General features: G+C 40.7%; 1 protein-coding gene across 3 annotated transcripts; it reads left to right on the top strand.

Moving 5' to 3' along the window:
- Positions 1-341: 341 nt before the first annotated feature.
- Positions 342-23,717, top strand: LOC137277498 (uncharacterized). 3 transcript variants are annotated; one of them, XM_067809251.1, is made up of 3 exons: positions 342-528; positions 16,241-16,325; positions 21,609-23,717. In XM_067809251.1, exon 3 carries the CDS (start codon positions 21,635-21,637, stop codon positions 22,196-22,198), a length of 564 nt encoding a protein of 187 aa, XP_067665352.1. In that variant the 5' UTR covers positions 342-528; positions 16,241-16,325; positions 21,609-21,634; the 3' UTR covers positions 22,199-23,717. The 3 variants fall into 3 exon arrangements, with proteins under 3 accessions (XP_067665352.1, XP_067665351.1, XP_067665353.1); XM_067809250.1 differs by lacking the exon at positions 16,241-16,325; XM_067809252.1 differs by lacking the exons at positions 342-528; positions 16,241-16,325 and adding an exon at positions 20,305-20,422.
- Positions 23,718-25,028: the final 1,311 nt, after the last annotated feature.

The following is a 25,028-nucleotide window of genomic DNA, read 5'->3' as shown; positions in this document are numbered from 1 at the left end:
CTGATATTCATCACAATGCGATTGACATGACATAAGCGCCAGCGTGTTTATTGTGGTCCACCGTACAGTGACCCCTACATCTTGAACTGCTGAGCTCCGTTTGTAAACATGTTTACTCCCTCCCACGATCGACGGGGGATTTCCCACTGTGCATCTCACTCGACCCCTCGCTGTATGCAAAAGTCGTTTAGCAAACGCAGCAGTGCAATTACCGATCCACTTATCAAAGTGATGCATAAACATTGTATGTTTGGCAGATATGGTCACTTACTCTGACCCATATTAAATCCCCGATATGATTCATGTGTATCACGTGATACCCCTCACTCAAGCAAGAGAATCAATACCAGTCACGTGACCAGCGAACAGCTCTCGGCTGGGTCATGAAAACACGGGCAGTTGAGAGAAGAACACTTGAGGGAAAGGTGCTAGTTTTGAGTTAGCTGATGGTGTGAATCAATTCAACAGTCATAGGGATACACCAGTCCCTGTGTCCGTCCGTCGGTCAGTCTGTTCGGTCAATGTGTGGTGAGTGACATACTTGTTTACTAATGCTATACCTTCTCCTTTAATGTTTGCGTATAAACAGAGGGAGGATTTACATGAAATGTGCATTTTCTGTTGTTGACTGTCAGCTGGCGTAGGTTATCTAATGCACACAAGTGTTAATTTGTTAATTATTAAACTACACAGGTCCTTTAACTTTGGTTACCAAGACAACATGCACATTGTGATTGTGTTTTTGAAATGTGTTTACACTGCACATATACCGCCCAAAACGATAGCTAGAGTTTCCGTTAGTTAGAGTCTGGACATGATAGCTGAAAGTTGCCAGCTAACTTCATGATACCAAAGGCATGAAAGAATTTAATTCAACCTACACGAACATATATCCTGCGACAGATGATTCCACGTAACAGAGTCAGAGAGTGCATACTGTTTTGCGCCGCTTTAATCCCTTCACTGTCCCAGCAATATCGTGGTGGTGGAAAAAATTGGCTTAAAGCATTGTGCCCACGTGGGGAATCGAACACGGGTCGTAGGCCACACAAGCGAATGTTTTATCCGCTTGACTACCCTATTGATCTTACTATGTATGAGAAGAGCAGAAACACATTTCACACTCAACCAGAACTCATCGATAACAGACCTTGCACATCAGACTGATCAGAGCTGAAATAGATACCAACACGACCCGAACACAAACCCAACAGGTTGCAGATTCTCAGTCTGATTCTCAGATTGTCACGAAAAACGTAGCTTTCTACTTACACGAAAGCAAAACAACAAAGGTCATTGGAAATATGTTCCCTTTCGCAATTATTTTACTCTGTTATTTATAATTCCTTTGATTTCCTTTAGATTCCCGGTAGCTTGTTGCAAAAAATGTGAATACTAATTTTCCGCTAGGACGTATCGACACGCTCGACACTTAATACCGACACTTGTCTATTCTCTTCTATTGGGAAACAATTGTATAAGTTTCCGGGCTGATGGACACGTGCGGAAACCACATTCGCTCAAGTATGTGCTTTCACAAGGCACATCACATTTCCCTTCTACCAGACGGGTTTAACTTAGCATGGAAAATATTGCACTTTTATGTGTGCGTTGCTGCTTGTAACCATGTAAACCAGCCTAATGCTGGTTTTAATTGCTGACCTACTCTGTCCAGGGAGCCCCTGTACCATATTGTTTTCCTTCCGACCTGCTCTAACTGTAAATATTGTGGACCAATTACTGAGCTCGATATAAAGCTTGACTACATACAATCATTTATTTATTCTTTTAACCTCCTACCTCAATTTTCAATATAAATGAGTTTTCAATTATGATCTATCAGTCTAACGACCAGCCTTTTGAGATATTACCTGCAGTTTAGTAAGCATGTACAACCTTATAACCAGTTTCATCAACTACAAGATGGGTTTGCTGGGATATTGCTAAAACCTGAGTAAAACCAGTATCACTCACTCACCCACTCATGCATACCTAAGCAAAAATATATCCAGGAAATCCCATGCAAGTATACAATATGTGGCAAGTCTACATTGCGACAATGGATAAAGTTTCTGGGCCTTTTTCATCATATTTTATAATTATTGTTTAGGAAATGCTATTCATTTCTCAGATTAGATGTTTGTGTCTAGTTTACCGTACGTGGGTTGAATTATTTAGAATAGTTTGTGTCTATGTTATTGATACGACAAGACAAGAAACTCATATTCTATAAAGCAGAATAATCTACCAGACATAAATATTCTCGGCTGTTCCTCTTAGCCTTTGTTTGACTCGCTGACGTCAAGTGCGTGCTGTCAGGCTGAGCGTCCAGGCACTCAATTAGACGTACTTAACTTGATCGCTGACTGCATTAGTTTGTTACAGTAACGTATTCGTCATCGTTGAAGTCGTTGATGTCAGTTGACTGACAGATCGTGTCAAGAACAGTGTCAGTGTCTGACAGTTTAATGGTCACTTGAGTCGACTTGCGTCCACCCACCGAATCAAGTATAAATACTCCACAATAAGATAAAGTCGACTCAAGGTGTATTAGATTGATACTATACTGTTACTGTCAACTGCATGTTGGTGACTGCTATGACATTCAACATAAACTATGTAAGCGATCTGTTGATATCAGTCCTTTGTCTCATCTCTCGAGTAAGCGAATGGAAACAAGAACTGGAGTTTGACATTCTTTCGGCCAGAATCCTGCATTCTTCAATGTCATTGATTCCATTCTCAATATGCATGATCTGAAACATGCCATCCACTAGAAGTATGAAATATGTTTGCATTACGCTGAATGACGTTGAGGATGTGCTAAATCTATGCATGTCTAACGCCCTCTGTAGATCCGTGTTAGAATTGATCTTCAGTAACCCATGCTTGTCGTAAGAGGCGACTAAAGTAATCAAGCTCGCTCACTTGGTTGACATATGTCATCGTATCCCAATTGCTTAGAACGATGCTCATGCTGTTGGCCACTGGATTGTCTGGTCCAGACTCCATTACTTACAGACCGCCGTCACATAGCTGGAATATTGCTGAGTGCGGCCTAAAACTAGACTCATTCACTCTGACCTTTCGCATACTTTACAAAAACAACATTAACATTTGTATGTGTGTTCACATAAATGTGTGGAGTTTCGTGTCTTGGGATCGCCAGAAACTTGTGGTTCGAAAAATAGTGAAAAAATATGAACTGTTATAAGGCACCGTAACAAATGCATTAAACAAGTTTCATTGCATTCTCTTCCCACAGTGGTTACTTGTCATAGCTTCCTACGTAACCTCTGTTCTAATACGATCCTTTCCTGATGCGAGTGTTCAAGACTCGTGGTTGGAGGCAATCAGATTTAGTAGTGCAATCAGCGACCTTGTTTCTAAAGTGATCGTTCGCAAGATCTCGGTCCTTTCCGGATGCATCCTGAAACCTAGAGCCTCTTCCCGAGCGCGATACTCAAATGTTTCTTCTAGACAGAACTCAGTCATGTTATATTTGTTTCTCCACATCGCTTGCATTTGTCAAATTGAATCTAGGTCGATGTAACACGTGTTCTGATTGGACAGAAAAAAGGAGATAAATCTGCTGGCATTTTTGCCGCTAGGGGATTTTATGAGAACCGCGGAAAATGGCCGTATTAGAACTGAGGTTTGTAGGAAGATATGACAAGTACCCTCTGTGAGGAGAGAATGGTCTCACTGCTGTTTCATCTCTCTTTGGTCTGTGACGTAATTCTCTCATGTCAAAGTTCAGTGTGAGTTCAACCATAAAACATTTAGCAGTCACTGACATTAATGTCAAACAGTCATTTTGTCTGCCAAGTATTTGGAGCTTATGCGGGTTGTGTGTTGATGCCAGTCGTCGACCCAGCCACTTATGGTGAGGAAGGATCACAATATGGAGATGAACAACTTCTTTATTACTATGAGAGCTGACGTTTAGGTGTAGGTTCTAACACCGTTACCAAGCAAGTGTTGAAAAGTAGGAGGAAGGGGAGCATATATACAAGTTAGAGGATATGTTTGTACAGTTTGATTGGGGTAGGAAGCCCGACACAATAACAACACATGAGCTTTGATAGGAGCGTAACACGCGAAGCCTGCAAAACACTAAAAGTGGAAGTGAAGCCTGTGGTATATAGAAGCGGGGGATCCATATCGTGCTATCCTTATATTGTCATCCTTCCTTACTACTCCACCTTCTAAATGCCTCTCAAAGAAGTCACGTATGAGGAGGTTTGAATTTCGTAATCAGTGTATTATGTATTGAATTTCGTAATCTAAGACCCGTCACAGCTACAATGCTTTCGTGTTACCTGAAGATCAGTGGTTGATAGTGTGTTTTTACAGTGCGTGGACCTGACTTGGTTAGAAGGACACTAAAGCTGTATTTCCAACGCTTACGGCCACTCCCCGAGAATACCTGCCTTTTGTGGTTTATTTAGTTCTGTCACGTATGGCCGTCGCAGATCTCGAGGGGCGTTCGATAAAGATTTCCCTTAATCCACGTTTGTTTTCACACGTGGCTGAAACTTCATATGTCTATGGGTCATGTGGTAATCTTCAGCATTAAAGTGCGAAAGCTATTTCTTTGACAAGCGTTATATTGAAGTAAGGTGTGACAATTGAGACAGTTGTGTACCGAGCAGTGATCAAGTATGAGACCTTTTATGAAAAGCAACTTATTGGAGGATGCCCCATCGTATGACGTGGTTAAATACTGGTATTGTAAGTTTAAATGTGTTCGGAAACCAGTGAAAACTGCTCCCGTTCCTGGTCGATCTCATTCGGTCGTTGATGAAGACACTGTCCATCAAGTGCAGACTGCCATTTTGGAAGATTGTTGTTTTACGATATCCCAGTTAGCCTATGATGACAGTTGCGGAAAGCTATGGGAGAAGCGTGTAATTCCTGGTTGCTGCCATGTAGAGAAGGGCTAAAATTGTGCGAAAGTTTCGTTCCAGTATAAGTAAGTCCACTGCAAGTGGGTCATGGGAAATCTTTAACGAATGCCCCTTGGTTTACTGCTGTCATCTATGGTCATCACAGCTCTCTAGTATACATGGCTTCTGTGGTATATTTAGTTTTGTCACTGATCGTCATCAGAGATCTCAGGAATACGTAGCTTCTGTGATGGCATATTTGGTTTCTTTCATTGATGGTCATCACAGCTTTCGGGTATACGTGACTCTGTGGTGTATTTATATCGGTCATTAATGTTCATGACAGATCCCGAGTATACGTGGGTTCTGTGGTTGTATGCTTAGTTGTCATTGATGGCCATCAGAGATCCCGAGTATACGTGGGTTCTGTGGTGGTATATTTAGTTCTGTCATTGATGACCATCACAGATCTCGATCATACGTGGGTTCTGTGGTGGTATGCTTAGTTCTGTCATTGATGACCATCACAGATCTCGATCTGATCGTCGTGATGGTAGCGGAGTGTTTTGCTCAGGTTGCCCTTTGATACTAAACACCTTGTCTTAGCGACGGTATATTACTCCATGTCGATCAAAAGCATCACAATATGCCTCTGGCTGAATCCAAACGGCTGTGGCTGTCTAGAATAACGTATTATACTCTTGGATAACTTCTGTTTCATAATCCGCCGAACCAGCATGCAACAATAGTGAAATGCATGGCGATTAAAAGGGCCTTCTGTTCACTAATTTCAGTATTTAGAAATGTAACTATATTAACAAGAACAGAGTCGGGTTTTTAATATAATGCTCGTTACACCAACTTTAAAATGCTCACTTTCAACATTTTGGGTATTTTAAAAGTATTATATGATAGTGTACGTTCTCGTCCTTTCGTCCTTTTTTTGGCTTCAATATCCATAGAAAAAATATTGATTCGCTCAGGTTACATTCAGTTTGATATAATATTTAATGAATATTCCAGAAGAGAAAGCATCTCCAGCATTTGATTGGAGAAAATTGTCCCAGAGTTTTCGGTAAATTGCGGCTCCTGATGAGAATCCTGTACTGACGTTTGCGTTCAACGTAATGTAGCCATAAAATATATTCGTACTCTTCCTCGATGGAACGGCTTCATCTGGAATGTTTCTTTCCAAGTAAAACTGAAACGATCACAAATAATTATGACCGTGTACTAATGTGTTTGATATCGTCTTTCGTGAATAGTTCATTAACTAGTATTTCGCGGGAGAACTGACACAAATGCATAATTTTATGTCATGGTAATTGTATGTTTGTATACAAAATGTCCTTCGTATTCACTTAATTGATCCAGCAACCATGAAACTGGATGCAATCATTTTCAGATACTTAATAATGACGACCAAATGGGCAGGCACAGTTAACATACTGGAGTCTGGGGCAGGCGCGTTAAAGGGCAAGCGGTCATGGGTCGGTTGACGACAGAAAGCAATGGTCAGTGGTGCCAGATGTGCCCACTGCGATCATCTGAAGCCATTAATCAGCTTTGATCAACGTTGTCATAGTAACCGTTCTTTGAAGGAATGGAAGTGTAAACAATCTTTGGCGTACCACAATCGGCCTGTTTCCCGATTGCTGTTTTGCCAGTGGTCTTTCCGTTAATTGTAACGTTTGCTGTGATCAATAGCCGCTGCTCCCGGTGTTGGCCGGACGCTGACTGGACTGGGATGGTAACAACGTTTGATGTTTGACCAAACACACTTTGTGTCAGTCACGGTTGTCAGCCAGGATCGAATTTGGATCAACAGTTATTAACCACTCTTAGGTTTATGTTACATGTCATTGATGTTCACTTAAGCTTGCATGTTTGCGACGGTGCGCGACATGACATGGTCATCTTTTCGCGAACATCTAGTGTTATCACTTTCTCAGTGATTGTAATATGTCGGATACGTAGCTGACGAAAGGCAGCTTATTTGCGGTTACAATTTGGTGTTATGATCGAACATGTTGTTGCCGCTTCTGTTCACGTACATTTCTTTTGTATAGCGAAAAGCTTTTGGTCTGCTCTTCGAATTCCACCGTTTGTTTTGTTTTAGTTTTGGTTTCATTGAATGAGGTTAATTAACCTACTATGGCCCCAGTCCTGTTTGTTGTACGTCTCTTGGCACCTATGTTTCCAGGTCTGTTAGCACCATATCTGTTCAGTTTCACTGAACTGCATTACTTCGGGCTTTCTTCCCCCATTCAGCAGACACTGATATCACCACAATACTGTAAACTTTGTACAAAGTTGTCAGTGGGGGTTACCCCCACCCAACCCTCATTAAAGTAGCTACCATAAGTGTACTGCACCAAATCCGTACTTGTGGTTGGCTTGTTAACTACTATGACTTGTTCTCCTTAAGATGAGATTTACTGGAAAGTTCTTTCGGTCACAGTGTGGTGTAGCTATAGATGATGAACCGTTAATAACCGTACAGCTGAGAAGATTATTATCACCCCTATGTTATATTCTCTTGAAATAACGGCGCATGTTACATCCTTTTAATTCCCCCTTTCTGTTATTTGGCGGACTTGCACGATCGAATCCTAAACAAAGGACCTGTCTGTTTGCCCCCTGATATCTAAGAATTGTCATACGTTTCTTATTTCGCAATCACCTTGTGTTTTCAATTATTTTCGGTCATGTATTTGTGCATTCCTCTGCTATATTACCTTTAAGCGCATTGTGTCTTATAATAATCGGGTATCGTGTTCCATTTAGACACTTGCACTGACATGTCAAATTGACCTGTTTGCTATGCATTATATTTCTTAATGCTGGCTATCGCAGTAGATGAGCAAACTGAACCGATACTTGATGAACGTCTGAAGTCAACGACTTGTACTGCAGCCAACACCTTCATTTCGATTCACACCGCCATTCAACACCACAACCGCTCATGTAGGAATTGTGGCGTCTCTTAACAAATGCATTATACATGTCAATGCAACGTAAAGTCGATAATTGGCGATATGTTTTCTTAACACCAAGCAACACCTGTTTCTGGAAGAGGATTACATATCCTGTAACCTCTGCATCACCTGACGAGACTTTCCATCGCCCACGTGTATGCAGTCAGCGGCTCTGTCTACCAATTCATATTCAGGGCTGGCCTGGCCTATACCAATGCCCTGTTCGAGCACTGAAACACGTGAAAGACAAACGATACCACTGTCCTAAATCTGTCTTTCGCTGGAAACGGGGTGGGGGAGGGGGATGGGGGGAGGATATGGAATAGACTGAATATGTAGCGTTGTTGACTCAGCGCCAGGTTCCTCTTACAGGAAGAGTGCATTATTACCTTCTTCTGGCCTTTCAACATCTGCTGCAAGTTGCTACGCGCGGTCAGTTGTTGATGTATGGTAATGACCGCTCCATAGAACAAATAGGTTAGTATGTACTACCTCAGTATCAGTAGCGAGGTGTCAGGCATTGACATGCACTTTGGGTACGTTCACGATTGTGAAATTCTATTCTGCTTGTACGTAATTCCACGTTATCGTATATGTGCATTTTCATGTCTTATGTATAATAATATAAGTTGTTCACTGGGCACGAGGGGGACATTGTTGATGTACCCTCGATGTTTGTTTATGTGCGCGTATCCCGAAGTCGCCGTGGTGTGATACCCTTCTTAATATTCACAGAGACTACATTTAGACGTACTGTCAAAATGTATTTATTGGCATAAATATTTTTTAGACATTACTATATTTCGCAGGCGACACAAGAAAAAGCAGATTTAGAGTTATCTCCCTTCCACTGATTTGCATTCGCAAAACATCCTAAATTTCCGTGCATAATGAATGATTCAATGTTCTTCGAGATAAAGAAGTACTACCATGAAGTACCGAATGAGTTGCCATTGGCAGCGTGGCACATTGCATTGTACCTCGCTTGTAAGTGATGCATTTATTTTCGGATGCAAGCTCTTATCAAACAAAGAATTATTATTCATGTTTATCCTGATTATTATGTGCCCTATAATACGACTTGCAGTGAAACAAACACGCGTTATACATCAGAAATATGTCCTAAATTGTAAGTGCGAAAGATTCTTTTTATTGCCACATGTAGAATGTGCAGATTTCTTGTCAGTAAATCAATCAGGATATTTAATGATGTGCAGTAGAATAAGGTTTTAAGTTGCAAGTTTTGAATGCGTTGACCCGTGTCATTGTATACAAATAAATACAGTGAATTGTATTATCGGTATTACCTTACATGTCATTTGTGTGGTTACCGTGTTTCGCCCATCGTTCTGTGCACTGATCAGATGATGACTGTTCCTTTTAGCAGTCCATCTTGTCCAAACCCGAGCTGTTTACCGCTTTCTATTCGCTATTATTGATGAAAAGAAAAGCAGGAGTCACCGCTAATGGAAGCACGAGCATGATCATGTGACCACTTTCATCCCATGTTCCCCATGTTCACGTCAGCCTTAAAGCCTAACGTTTGGAAATACAATATACATCGCTGTCAATGGTATTTTCCTATTTTTCTCCTCAGTTTAAATACTTGAAAACGTGAAAAGGGGCTGACGAGAGTGAAAGAGTGCACAAGCACAAGGGTTCTCATTGATTTAAACAAATATTATAATTCAAAAGCTTTATAAAATAGAAAACACATTTTTTGTGAAATGGCAAAGGTATACATGTACGCTACGACTTGCATTGACGTAGAAAATAATACAAATGAGCTACGCGGTGTGACTATTACCACCTTTGGATATATCTGTCTAATGAAATTGTTGAATCAGTCACGAATATAGAACTGTTGATAACAGGTTGTGTGCTATGAGAACGGAAGGCTTATTTCTTATCACTCCCATTAATGAGTATTTACTATAATGTTGAAATGATATAAATTAGACCTTAAGCCTTACCATTATCAGACGGTGCCGGAAAATAAACTGACGCGCGCCATTTGGGAACCTTGAAACCACGGCATTATTGAGCAACACCATCTCGTAGACCAGTCCCAGTTGAAGCTCTCATCCCATGGTGGGTGTTTGTAAACGACGTTGGTACCACGTGTATGGTCCATGTGTGTTATAACAGCTCCCTGCGTGGGAAAGCATCACGCTCCCGTCTGCATGCAGCAAATGGAACTATTGTCTCCGTACGGGGGTTATTTGCTTGTTATATCGGTGCTTGCTGCAGGGCTACAGTTACAGGGGATAATTGTCACGATGTCATCAATGCAGTTTGGGTTTCTCGGTTGATGAATACTATCAGCTATGTAGTGAATTTCGCCGGGTGGTTTTAGCTAATGACTGTTTACATGCCCGGACAAGAAATGGTCGAACTGTGATGACAATAACGGTGAAAATGAGTTCATTGATGGGCAGATGTTGATCTGTAGATATTCTGTCGGTGCTGATTCCAATCGGTGTGCATCCTGATCCAGCTTTATGAGAAGGGGTCTGAGACTAATGAGAAAAGGAGAGCGCACATAGTTTCAGTGGTCACCTAACAATTTTTCAGGACAAAGAGGTGGGGGGAGGCCGTGCACCCTCGCACCCTACTCTGGATCCGCCTTTGCTGTTGCGTAATATGTAAACCTGGCTCTACTTCTTAAAGTTAAACTCCTTAAGATGACCACCCCTCTTGAGTCACATACACTAATCTTTTTACCACTGTTTGTTTTGGGAGTTAGTTGTGGTGGAAGCGGACAGGGTGTGAATATTCGTCTTCGATTATCAGGAGTATAATATTCTCATATGATATACGTTATTGAAAGAGAAAGGTGGAAGGGGAAACGAATGAGATAAAGATATTGAAAGAGTGACAGAGAGATCGAAAGAGTGAATTAGGGGAAGTCTAAAGAGTGAGATCTAAAGATTGAGATAGACAGAGTTCGGAAAATTGAGACAGAGAGAGTTCGAAAGAGTGAGACAGAGGGAGATTGTGATTTCATTTCCGAAGTTATCTCAACTAATATACCCTTGATTTTCGAGGATGTCGTGTTTAGATGTCAACGCAGCACTCCTAACTGGTAACTGGGATTGCTTCCTTTGTGGAATAGCATTGCTAATCAACACTACACACTATCTTCGTGGAACAAGAAGCGAGCACGTGACAATGGGGATGGGCTGGTTCGTACGCCCGAGGAGTGGGGCATTAATCTTCAGATACTAAAGTGCGGCATATAAGCGTGCATGTCGGCAGTATCCCATCCTGAAAGAGTAATGGCAGGGCTGTGTACCAGATCATGACAGTCCCGATGAGGAAAAGGGATGGTATTTATTTGTTCTTAGGTTTCCATTCACCACTACACAGTGTTCAACTAACACACATTTAATATTTCATCCAGGATCTACACATTACATGTATCTAATCGATACGGTAATTTACTAGGGCTGCGCGATATAACCGCTGATCGAAAATCGGTATTTGACATGAACTCGGAAAGTTTCGGATATTTCCGTTTTTTTAATTGCTCTTTTCATTCTTTCATTTGTGCCAAAATATTATTTACATTTTTATTTTGTCATGATTAAAAGTTTTATCAAAATTAATCTCGTATAGTTATTTTTAATGTGGTTTTGCTTTCAAATCAGGCTTTCATTCGATTACACATACCGCAATAGATGCTTTTGCATCGCCTCATATCGCAATATGAAAATTCTCTGCAATACCCACCCCTGTAATTTACACAAGCAATTACAGTTATCTCCACCCCACCCTCCACCCTCCAGTTTGAAATTATCCTTTGTTCCTCCTAGACACGTGATGTGTATGTAATTACCGACCACGTGCAGTCTATCTCGGCATGACCCGTGTGTAATGTTAGAGAGGCACAACGAGGATCAGGTTTACTTCCTGGGTTCTGTCTTAGAGGAAAGAATGCATGGCACGCTCCTCAAACAGGTATGTCGCTATGATTACTTTAGCTAATGACAGCTTTTTCACTCAAATCTGTATCCAATCGTTAAACCGAGAAGTTGCAAGCACAACTCATGGCTACATAAAGAGCTAGCAACAACGTGGGCGAATAATAGACTGAAAAATTGAATTGCATTATTTTGTCAAAGACAATCGTTAATAATTTTGGGATTGTATACACGTCGTCAGACGCATGTCTTCGGGACAATGGCCATTGGTTTAAATCATAATGTAATATTTCATATATAGTAAGAACAAGCATGAGCACGTATGTAGAGACAGGTCTGTTGTTAGGATAGGTTAACAAAAACACATAGACTTACTGATCGGTACAGATTGAGAGCAAAGTTTCCAAGATCCGAACTTCATCAATGTCGTAATGACGTGTGTCTATTTCTGACATCCCATGAACTCGAGCCAGTTCCTTGCATGACCTTTGTGTGAACCCTTCCATTTGAGCGTAATATGTGAAACAGATGGCCGCTAGCTTCGGCATGTGTTGCACGAGAATTATTACCGATGTAATCCGAGTGATTATTTGTTGGAACACATGTAGTAAGATGACATGGAAACAGTATGAAGGGACAATGGTGACAGAAGGGGTGTATTTAACATTGTACATATTGATGATGAAAGCATTGTCCCCGTAGGATTAAGGGTTTTGTACGTCTGTTTCAGTTTTCAGTTTATGATTACTTAGTTTTGAGAAATGTGATCTATAAGCTTTGTTTTACAATTATATAGATAATTCTCAAATGTTATAGGTATAAGAGATGCCCTCACATCTGCCGAGGCTAGAATCAATATTGGATTAAGATGGGCGTTACAGCTTTATGTATCCAGGTATTAGGCAGGCTTATGACAGTTATATATCAATGGTTGTTTCATACATCAATTAGCGATTCAGTGTGTGAATATGATGTTTAGCCTTTAAAGCTGTGCCACGATACTTTGTACGAACTTTCACTGTATTTCAAGCATCGGTTTGTTGTGGACGTTAGAATTATGTAGGTTTGGAAAGAGGGGAAGTGACGTTGCAGACAGCGCTGATGTTATCAAGATTGGATTACAGAAACTAACCGACATGCTTACGCCTTGTATCAAAAGTCCTACAGGATATATAAGTACGGATGCAACTTTTAATGATTTTAAGTCCAGTCGTATTACACTGTGTCTTCTGTACACGTGTCATGCACACGGTAACTTGTTAAATATTAGTCCCGTTTACGCTGTGAAACAGTTGATACACAATGGTGCACACGGTAACTTGTTAAATATTAGTCCTGTTTACGCTGTGAAACAGTTGATGCACAATGGTGCACACGGTAACTTGTTAAATATTAGTCCCGTTTATGCTGTGAAACAGTTGATACACAATGGTGCACACGGTAACTTGTTAAATATTAGTCCTGTTTACGCTGTGAAACAGTTGATGCACAATGGTGCAGAGACAAACCATTGGATCGTGACTGACATGACAGTCCTTCATCTTCAAACACACGACCTCTTACTATATACTGAACCGCAGACTTACTTCCACGAAGGGTTTTATCTTATCAAACTACGGGAGTTACAAAGATCAGTGTAACAAGAGTCATATCCAGTGAAGAACGACAGCTTTCTTAGACACAAGACAATGTGCCGATATAATTCACTTCTGTTTAAGACTTGAAAAACTAAAGACTAACCCAAAATACCCGAAGACAGGGGAAATGTTACTTAAAGTGTCGTTAAAGTGTCGTTAAGCGGTAACATATTATTGATTAAATTAATTTCTGAAAACGGCATTACAGCATGGCCTAACCGTTTCTGTTTATGGATCCACTGTGCAGAACACCTGGTATTATTCACACACTTCAATGATTGTTACATTGTCATACACCCGCCAAAGACGAACTGATGTAACCACCAAGATGAACAAATTGCAAGAAATATTTCACGGGATCTGATGGTTTTCTCTTTGCTACCCACATGATCTGAACTAATCATATCGATCTTGTATACTTTCTCCAAATCGTGTTTCGGGCAAATGACCCAGGAGTTGGGCCCGTAGCGAGGGTAATCAAGTGTTTGTTTCTGTATGGTAGTAACAGTGCCGTTAGGGCTGGTCTTTGACACAAAGTAGCCCCAACCGAGCATGATAACTGGGGATTCTCCCGCCACATGATGTGTTTGCCGTTGTTAGGAATCAATATACGCTGGAAGAAATCAGCACTACGAGACGATGGTGCTCAACATCGTCAGTCCAGTCGTACCGATGTCGTAGGTCTCCGTTCACGTATCGGCATCGTCGTATTAAGACAGGACGCAGTAGGACGGAATGTCGATTTTGCCGGTCCTGTTTGAGGAAAACAAATCTAAGACGTTCCACATGGTGTATTTACCCTCATTGTCGATAATGCATGGATTTGTATTCAGTTGTGGATATTAAAAAAGATTGATTTACGGGACATCTTCCCAAGACCATAAATTCATTGATCTCCGTCGAAGGTCAGATGTTCAAAGGTCACTAAAGATGCACTAAAATTTCCAGTTTCCATTCAGTAAGTATGCATCTAAGATTAATTGCATAGCCTTTTGATGGCTGATGAGTGTTACACTGAGCTTTTCATGGGCTGCATAACAATTCTGTATTCATTTTTTAACATCACCTGAAACACTACTGGTCCAGTGAAGCTGAGATTTATCACACTTGTTTCTGTCAATGACGACACCTGAATTTGTTCTAGACGTTCTAATCCTACCTGAAATTTGTTCACCACTTATAAGATGTTTAAAAGAAACATTATTTACATCTATTTCTCTTAGTGTTTAATTGCCGTGATACTGCTGGAACATTGCTAAAGGCGGCGTCAACGCCAACTCACTCAATCCCTTATTTTCATGAACATTTAATAATCATGTTCTTGTTTGGTTTCATGACATATGTATATATGTAAATGTTTCACCATCAAAATGAACCCTAATTTAACGATTTTCATGCATGCACTTTCCGATATATGTTTGCCTTGTCTACACCATCCCATAAATTGACATTAAATTCAACCCCACCATGCACGATTCATCTTTTGATGAGGTCATAAGTTTTAGTTCGAATTCACTATATATGTTTACTCTTCAGTTTAATGCCGGGTTGAATTCACTATATATGTTTACTCTTCAGTTTAATGCCGGGTTGAATTCACTATATATGTTTACTCTTCAGTTTAATGCCGGGTTGAATTCACTATATATGTTTACTCTTCAGTTTTATGCCGGGTTGAATTCACTATATATGTTTACTCTTCAGTTTAATGCCGGGTTGAATTCACTATATATGTTTACTCTTCAGTTTAATGCCGGGTTGAATTCACTATATATGTTTACTCTTCAGTTTAATGCCGGGTTGAATTCACTATATATGTTTACTCTTCAGTTTAATGCCGGGTTGAATTCACTATATATGTTTTCTCTTCAGTTTTATGCCGGGTTGCATTCACTATATATGTTTACTCTTCAGTTTAATGCCGGGTTGAATTCACTATATATGTTTACTCTTCAGTTTAATGCCGGGTTGAATTCACTATATATGTTTACTCTTCAGTTTAATGCCGGGTTGAATTCACTATATATGTTTACTCTTCAGTTTTATGCCGGGTTGAATTCACTATATATGTTTACTCTTCAGTTTTATGCCGGGTTGAATTCACTATATATGTTTACTCTTCAGTTTTATGCCGGGTTGAATTCACTATATATGTTTACTCTTCATTTTAGTGCTGGGTTGAATTCACTATATAGGTTTACTCTTCAGGTTTATGCCGTGGCTGAATTCACTATATATGTTTACTCTTCAGTTTTATGCCGGGTTGAATTCACTATATATGTTTACTCTTCAGTTTAATGCCGGGTTGAATTCACTATATATGTTTACTCTTCAGTTTTATGCCGGGTTGAATTCACTATATATGTTTACTCTTCAGTTTTATGCCGGGTTGAATTCACTATATATGTTTACTCTTCAGTTTAATGCCGGGTTGAATTCACTATATATGTTAACTCTTCAGTTTTATGCCGGGTTGAATTCACTAAATAGGTTTACTCTTCAGGTTTATGCCGTGGTTGTTATATCATGCAATTATTTTGTCTTGGCCCTAGTAACAGTTGTAGCGATTGTCCACGATCTATCTTGTTCTATAGACGTACTAATAACAATGGCGGCAGGGTTGCTGTGACGAGGCAGATACAATGACATCAATCTGTTGGTTATTGACTGACAAGCAAACAAAGTGTGTTGCTCGTTTGACAGTAGCAGCCAAACACTGGTGGAATCTATATTCGTATATTTGGACGCAGATATTTCTGTCGTTCACGTTGACTATTAATGCGAATACTTCGTGTTCAATACGTTATCTTTAGATGTACACGTTTGGCGTCATGGACTGGTCAAGTGATTGAGAAGACCTGTGAATGTCCTATACCTACACTTGCACAAGTCTCTAAGGTAATAATAAATACGTTGAATAATAGTTTCTATAAAATATAGATATTGATCTAACGCACTGGTGTGTTTGTACTGTCCGATTATCTAGACTTGCCCTTTTAAAGTATAGGATTGCTATCCACCAATGGTTTCAGCATTCAGCACAGCCTTGGAGCAAGGTTATCCTATACCCTTCATGTGCTTTTGCTGCACGTGTTCAAATCAAATCAGTATATTCGACTATCCAAATCAATCAAATCACAAAACTCACAAAATTTCATTGGTGAAATCGGTAACATGCAGCAAACATACAGTGCTGCGTCAGTGAGGGTTATTGGTTTAACCACCCCAAATACGGCAATATTTGACGTAGCTCTTCCATTCCTAACTTGCCATTTTGTAAGACTTACAAACTGCACATCGAAATCGGAATATGCAAATATCAGTTGTAAAATGTGGCCATAAATCTATAACGACATGTGCAACCATTGACCTTTAGGTTCTTCTGTTTAATTTGACACCATGTGCTGGGTATGCTATACACTGGAAACCAAGTGTGTGTTATACGCAGCTGTAGTCATAAACATATGAAAAAGATTATTTCGCTGTGATGACTAATTCTTGATGCTTAGTAAGTACATACACATCTGGATTATTTTAGTCACTTTGTAAATGTATGAGAAATATGAGACATGACAAGCCAGCATTATTGGAAATATAAGTCACATTAACAATCCATAATGGCAAAAATCATAAAAAGGTGCCTGGCGGTACATACATACATACACACACACACACACACACACACACACACACACACACACACACACACACACACACACACACACACACACACACACATATATATATATATATACATACACATAGATACATATATGTGTGTGTGTGTGTGTGTGTGTGTGTGTGTGTGTGTGTGTGTGTGTGTGTGTGTGTGTGTGTGTGTGTGTGCATGTGTTTTGTAATGAGAATGCCAACTGAAGAATGGTGGAACAACGAGCAACTGCTATGCATAGATACGTAACTGCCAACTGGATAGGTTTATCCATTGCTGAAAATTTAACAAACTAAAAGTAGACTTTTATAAGCTTAATGTGATATGTTGACCGTCTTCTTTTTTAACACATCGCAGCATTGACTCGAACAGCGCCATCCTTGGCTGAATGTGTCAGCTGTTTGTCTCAGTCTCAAGCTGTGGGTGAATGTGCTACGTCCAAGTTAGCTGTTTGTCTCAGTCTCAAGCTGTGGGTGAATGTGCTACGTCCAAGTCAGCTGTTTGTCCCAGACTAAAGCTGTGGGTGAATGTGCTACGTCCACGTTAGCTGTTTGTCTCAGTCTCAAGCTGTGGGTGAATGTGCTACGTCCAAGTTAGCTGTTTGTCTCAGTCTCAAGCTGTGGGTGAATGTGCTACGTCCAAGTCAGCTGTTTGTCTCAGTCTCAAGCTGTGGGTGAATGTGCTACGTCCACGTTAGCTGTTTGTCTCAGTCTCAAGCTGTGGGTGAATGTGCTACGTCCAAGTCAGCTGTTTGTCCCAGACTAAAGCTGTGGGTGAATGTGCTACGTCCAAGTCAGCTGTTTGTCCCAGTCTCAAGCTGTGGGTGAATGTGCTACGTCCAAGTCAGCCGTTTGTCCCAAACTAAAGCTGTGGGTGAATGTGCTACGTCCAAGTCAGCCGTTTGTCCCAGACTAAAGCTGTGGGTGAATGTGCTACGTCCAAGTCAGCCGTTTGTCCCAGACTAAAGCTGTAGGTGAATGTGCTACGTCCAAGTCAGCTGTTTGTCCCAGACTAAAGCTGTGGGTGAATGTGCTACGTCCAAGTCAGCTGTTTGTCCCAGACTAAAGCTGTGGGTGAATGTGCTACGTCCAAGTCAGCTGTTTGTCCCAGACTAAAGCTGTGGGTGAATGTGCTGCGGCCAAGTCAGCTGTTTGTCCCAGACTAAAGCTGTGGGTGAATGTGCTACGTCCAAGTCAGCCGTTTGTCCCAGACTAAAGCTGTGGGTGAATGTGCTACGTCCAAGTCAGCTGCTTGACGCAGACTGAAGCTGTTGGTGAATGTGTTATGTCCAAGTCAGCTGCTTGACGCAGACTGAAGCTGTTGGTGAATGTGTTATGTCCAAGTCAGCTGCTTGACGCAGACTGAAGCTGTTGGTGAATGTGTTATGTCCAAGTCAGCTGCCTGACGCAGAGTGAAGCTGTTGGTGAATGTGTTATGTCCAAGTCAGCTGCTTGACGCAGACTGAAGCTGTTGGTGAATGTGTTATGTCCAAGTCAGCTGCCTGACGCAGACTGAAGCTGTTGGGGAATGTGTTACGCCCAAAGGAGCTGTATATCTTTGACCCAGGCAGTGAGCGAATGTGTTACGTCCAAGTCAACTGTTTGTCTCAGTCCAAAGTTGTTGGGGAATGTGTTACGTCAGCTGTTTGTCTCAGACTCAAGCTGTTCTGTGTTGAGTAGAGGTTAGCACCGGTTTCCACTCATGAATGCTGATGTCGCTAGATGAGAACCAATGTACAGTCTATTTCATCCCTATCGCCCTGTGCCCACCTATTTGTCTGTCCCACAGTCCGTATAGAACAATAATTCGTTCACCTAGGTCCACAATTTTAATAATAAAATATGATAAAAACTAGCCCAGAGACTTTCTTCATTTTCAGAAAGCGTAGTAACATTTTCTTGCAGCATATTGTAGACTTGCATGGACTTTTTGGATATATTTGTTTCAGGGTCTGTGTGTCTAAATTCTATTGGGAGATACTGGTTTGTATTGATAGTTCCATTCTTATGTTTCATAGGCTGTTTATTACCTGTTAGCACGTGACATTGAATCATGTCTAGACATGCTAATGTTTCATGTTCATGTTTTGTCAGCTTATTTAGTCGTGACATCAATGTTTCTAGTAAGTTTGGAAAAACGTTTCAGTGTTCATTTCATCAATGTCATTGTTTTGACGCACGCGACAATGACCCGTGTGATATTAGAGAATATGTGTGGTGACTAGGACAGTTGTAATTTATGATTGTAATGTGACACAAACACTGAACTATAGCTCTACAATACTGGGGCATTAAGTCAGTGGGTCATTGACTCCAGGAGAGACATTTACTGAGGCCATGATGTTTACAAGAAACCGCCGCATATTAAATAAATATTAAATTTATTCAACGGTCTCATGTACGCAAAATTGTTAGTTTTTACTTACAATACTTCCATTCAATATAAAACAAACATAAAACAAACATAACATCAAATCGCACCACATATTCTAATCGTGCTTATATGAGCTACAGATATATGTAATATTTATTGCAAAATACATTCAATAAATGAATATTGAACTCTTTTAATGCTCGGTTATGTCAACCGTATTTCAGACATGGTCTGAAGTGTTAAGTTGCACATAGTTCCATTAACAATTATCTTTTAGACCTATTATCCCGACTGTGACTGAACAACTCGTCCGAAAGTATAGTCCATCACTGAATGCTCATTTTACTTATACACTCTTTTCTTGTAGATTGTGAAAATACCCGTTATGTTGATATGGTACTGATGCTGATTAAAACTGCATCATCAGCTGGAAGTATATTAAACATGTCGACTGACAGGGCTGACATGTGCAAGACAGTGTGGACTCAAAAACTACACACGAACCACCGACTCTGAATGTACATAATTGTGATAGTAACAAACAATCCCATATATAGTATATTGAAAAGGAGCCCTAGGGAAACTAGAGATTAAACCTGGGGAAATCTAGACGTTCTTCATTTACGGCTTTAGCGTTGCCAATAGAGCTAAAATAATGTGGTTCAGGGACTGTGAGACAGACTGATGAATTACATAAGTCAGTGGAATTCTCAGATAAAGCCCTTATCTGGAAGAGTCTTGCTTTGTAACACAACATACAGCAGGTCACGAATGGTCAGCAGAGAGTAAGAGCGGCACCAAACTACAAGTGTCTGGGGAACTAGGTTGCACCAAAGACTGTTTTGCCTCGAGAAACTATACAGTCTTATCAAAACTAACCTGCTGCGTAAAAGAGCGTGACATGCATCGCCTTAAACAGGAAAGAGCTGTGCGGTGGCACATCTGAGCAGAGGTATTATATTACTTGTTTTTCGGATACCTTTTGCTATTTTCCTTGGAGTCTATAACGTATGTTATACATTACGTATTAGGTGTAATGTGAAAAGCCTTCTAGGTCACGGCGACCTTGCTTTCTACTTGGCAGTTGCTGTTCGCTCCGAGCTCTGTTCCACATTCTGCTTACACATGCACAACTGTTATCTCTGCCCAGGGGTCACTGCGTCGTATACGCTTCAGTGTTCTCTTTCAAATGTCACAGTCAAAAATTTAAGTTCTCACTTCCTAGCATAATGAGGTTACATATTTCTTGCTGTAAGGTCGAAACCGAACTGCTGCGGTTTGTAGTGAACATTGACGTGAAAGATGAGTTATGTTTTAATGTAGCGTCATATCCCTTTAGTCTGCCCGATCCAATGGCATTAGAATTAAACATGAAATTATCTTTATTTTATTAAAACTGTATGTGTCTCACATCTATTAGATTTTCCCTGCCTCCCGCTTTGACGTCAAAATATATTTATAGGTTAATGAATAGGGTTTCACTCTCAAGTCCAAAAGGGCCAATTCATGGGATAGTGGAGACTGGTGTTTTCTGTTTTGCAGCTATGTATTCTAAAGCCACATAGTTACTGTGACAGATCAGTTCATTAACATACTTAAACATTTTCCACCTGAACATTTTTTAGTTGAGCACGGAAACCATACACAGGAAAGTGACCTGATTTATTTTACTGAATATTCTGACAGCCATCATATAGCTGCAGCTTAATTCGCCATTAAAAGTATTCATTAAACCTAAGCAAAAATGGTGATCTAGAACAAATGAAAGTGAGGATGAGAAGGATGAAGAGAACGGTTACAATGATGGACATCGAATCCGTCTAAGGCATGACGAGCGAATGACTTAATCATCATGCATGTTTCAGCATCCACTCAGATACGGATCTACGTAGACGCCTCATTTATACAGAATTTAAAGCTGGAGTTTAGTTCATCTTATTTCTGTCAATGTGGAACGATACAGTACCCACGAAAGCCATGGATAGACCGCGTTCGATTCTAACCTGAATAAATGTGACATTCATTATTGTCTCCATCTCGTTATGCAGCTCTAGTGTTATCTACAAGCGCACAAGCGCCACAGATATTGTAAGAACGGGTTTTGGTCACTGAATTTCCACTTTCTGTTCTTGTTTCAGTTTGGCTGTTCAGCGGTGGAGGCGAGATGTTAAAAGAAACAATGAAGCACCCAAATATAATCCTACCTCATTTTACGACACTTCCGGATGGCCGTGACGTCATAGTTGACACGATGACAGAAAGTCATTTAAAACAAGTATGGCACATCGTTCAGGACGCCGCACAAAACAACGACGGCTTCGGGGCTGACGAATTCCCCACTGAAGAGACATTCCGGGACGACATCAAAGGCGGCAGTCGCTTCGCCATCTTGAACAAAGAGAATGGTGAAATGATAGCGGCATTTGTGCTTGCAATAAGTAAATATTACCGTGGACAGAACGTTGTGGATCCATTTGTTATTGTTCAGCGTTGTGAAAGGAGGAAAGGAGTGGGAGAACTGTGTTTTCAGTTGTGCATACAGTACGCCAGGACGTTGGGGTACATGGGAATGTATGTCGACACGTTCAGCTCAAATACTGCAATGATCAAGATTATTGAGCGGTCGGAAGGTTTTCAGAAAGTGGGTTATCTCCCCATGGGAGGTCGGACTAAGGATGGCGATATAATCGGTTCATACATTTACTATAGGGATCTCAGAGTCACTTGATGAGAGTTATTTGGTTAGTTTCAAATGTGCAGCTGGATGTAGATATGGACACTACCTGCGGTGGACCAGTACCTGCCCTTCGCCTCCTAATGGCTGCACAAAGTGAAGAGCGCATGCGCTCTTGGGCAGACACACCGGTCTATATTTCGGATAGTGCGTTGACGTGATACTCAGGGTCGTATGTAACACAGGGCAGCCACTGGGTCACTTTTAAATTCCAGGGGAAATTACTCGCTTTTTCCTGGTCCATGAAGTCAACCCGTGTCCTCGGGGGTGTATTGGAAGCGGTGCACCCTTCCTACTGTATATATGTGCCGTGCAAACTAGAAGTGTCAACTGTAGGAGAGATATGTAGACTACGTCGATATAAAGAAGCCGGTTGTTCCGGGTGGTGCCTAATTTGAGGCCTATATGTCCATAGTTCCCTCATTAAATATGAAATGTTTGTGTATTTTAGGTACCATGTTCGTTTTACGTTAAACTGAAAAGAGAAGATAGAGTGAGTAAATGTGTTAGGAACCGGTAGCCTCCACTTCAGAACAGTATGTCTTTCATTAAATAATGTTCCATTTCTGTTGTATGAAGAAACAGTAAGCGCACATATACTGAACAGCAAAAGAAACGTACGTGTCGAATTAAATGTAACCTCATAAAAGAAAGTGGGTATGTTTATGTTTTTTATTTCTAAAAACGACAAAAGACAGTGTTGCGTTTCTTTTCCAGTTCAGTATATATTGGGGTGAGGGGAGGGAGGGGGATACTTCAAAGAGTGTCATGTATCTGATATATATGTACTATCCAAAAAAAACCAGTTCGACCAGATATCTCCTGAAGTCCAGGCACCCTGGCTGTTGTGTTCTCACTCGTGGCAGTACGAACACGCAACTGTCGTACCCGGATGTATCGATCTTGGGCTGCAGTGGTAACTCGAGGTCTGCCTGTATGGGAACGGTCACTTGCTATACCTGTTTGGTGGTGCAAGCCATGATATCCTGCTGAGATTATCTTTCAGACGCCTGGTAATGGCGATGTTCCCTGTCGCAGTGTCAAGACGTGACGTAGTGATTTGACCTTGAAACTCCTTCAAAACGAATGCCAATTTCTGAAAGTAGACTCGATTTTAACGCAGTAAATGACAGTAAAATGCTCTATGCTGTACAATTTCAACTGGAAGGTGATATCTGTTGCGTTGTGGCGATGCCTTGTAATCCTTGCAATAAATCTCATCAAAATTAACATTTTCAGGTAAAATCGATTGCTTACTGATACAATTGTCTAAAATCATGTAGTCCACACGTTTGGTACGTATGTGTTATTTATTTTATTTTATTTGAACACAACAGGTTATTAATAGGTTTTGAAAAATGCAAATCGCCTATGCGTTTCTTTTTTGGGAGAGTATGCGCGCACACACACACTCACACACACACGCATTCTGGTTTCATGACACAGTGTACACACTGTGTATAGTTTATATCACAGTTTTGGGGCTCAGATTAATAAACATTGTTGTAACATATTTTGTCTTTTTGTCGTTTGTGGTGATAATATATGTCGTGGTGATTATTTTAGCCGTGTGTCAAGCCATGCCATGTCAACTGATGTACCAACATTTATAAGTAAGAGGCACATAGTTAGCGATATATACTTATTTAGGAGATATAGCAATGGATTTAACAGTGTTTTCAAGAGTATTGCAGTAACACGACATGTAATGCGTGATTATGTGTACCTGATCACATTAATGATGATTCAGTTCTCATAATATTTAATGTCTTATACTACACATTTGCGTATATTTTCAAAATGCTCTTACTCTGAAGATCCTGAAGTGATCGTCAGTAACGCATGCCTATTACTAGCGGGATCGGGAGATCAGGCTCGCTGATTTGGTTGCACATGTCATCGTGCCCCAATTGCTCAGATCGATGCTCATGTTGTTGCTCACTGGATTGTCTGTTCCAGACTCCATAATTTACAGACCGCCACTTTATAGCTTGAATATTGCTGAGTGCAACGTAATACCAAACTCATTCACTCCAGAACCGCTCCACAATACACGATCATATCAGAGAAGTTTTAATGAAGGTGACATGAGACAATTCTGCATATAATAACTAATTTGTGTATGTTATATACCGTTTATGGTGCGGTCCCAGATCACTCACAGAGCCGTACGTTGGCCCCGTGGATAGGGTCACACGGGCCTTGGGACATATCAGGCCTCATGACAGTCCAACATCAATACAGTTATAGCTCAAACGCATGCAGGCGGCGTGGACACACACTCTAGAAGACCAGTTGTGACCGATCATTGAGTTATAGTCCTACTTAAGTCTGTTTACAAATCCTGTGTATCGATTAGCGTACTGGCCTCTACACACAAGAGGATTAGTGCTGTGGCACAGAAACAGATGATTTGTGATGTAACCATCAGTCTGTTTTCGTCGCAATAGCTATACAGGTCCGCTGGTCAAACACCGTCCGCTGTCTCCATCACGATCTACAGTAGGAGGAAACTATGTAAAGTATGGATTTGCCAGCTTCAGTACGCAACCCAGTATTACCTAACCTTCTCTTGCCCCTATGTAAATGTTATGCGCGTAAAAAATGCATACATTATTTGTATAAAAATAGTAGGAAGACAGCCCTCAACATCGGCCGTCTGGGGAATTGAACAGGCAGATTTGAACGAACGGTTACAGTTGTGTGGTTGTAATATGCTCTTGTGGGTAAAAGGAGAGACGCAATATGCAGTAGTAAATGGTGAATGTGACATATTCCGTCTGTATAATTTTAATTATCATAGAGCGGGAAAATACTGGTTGAA

The sequence above is a fragment of the Haliotis asinina genome, chromosome 3 (genome assembly GCF_037392515.1).
Source record: "Haliotis asinina isolate JCU_RB_2024 chromosome 3, JCU_Hal_asi_v2, whole genome shotgun sequence".
Lineage (NCBI taxonomy): Eukaryota > Metazoa > Mollusca > Gastropoda > Lepetellida > Haliotidae > Haliotis > Haliotis asinina.
The sequence above is the reverse complement of the archived record's forward strand: the minus strand, read 5'-3'. Positions and strand labels throughout refer to the sequence as shown.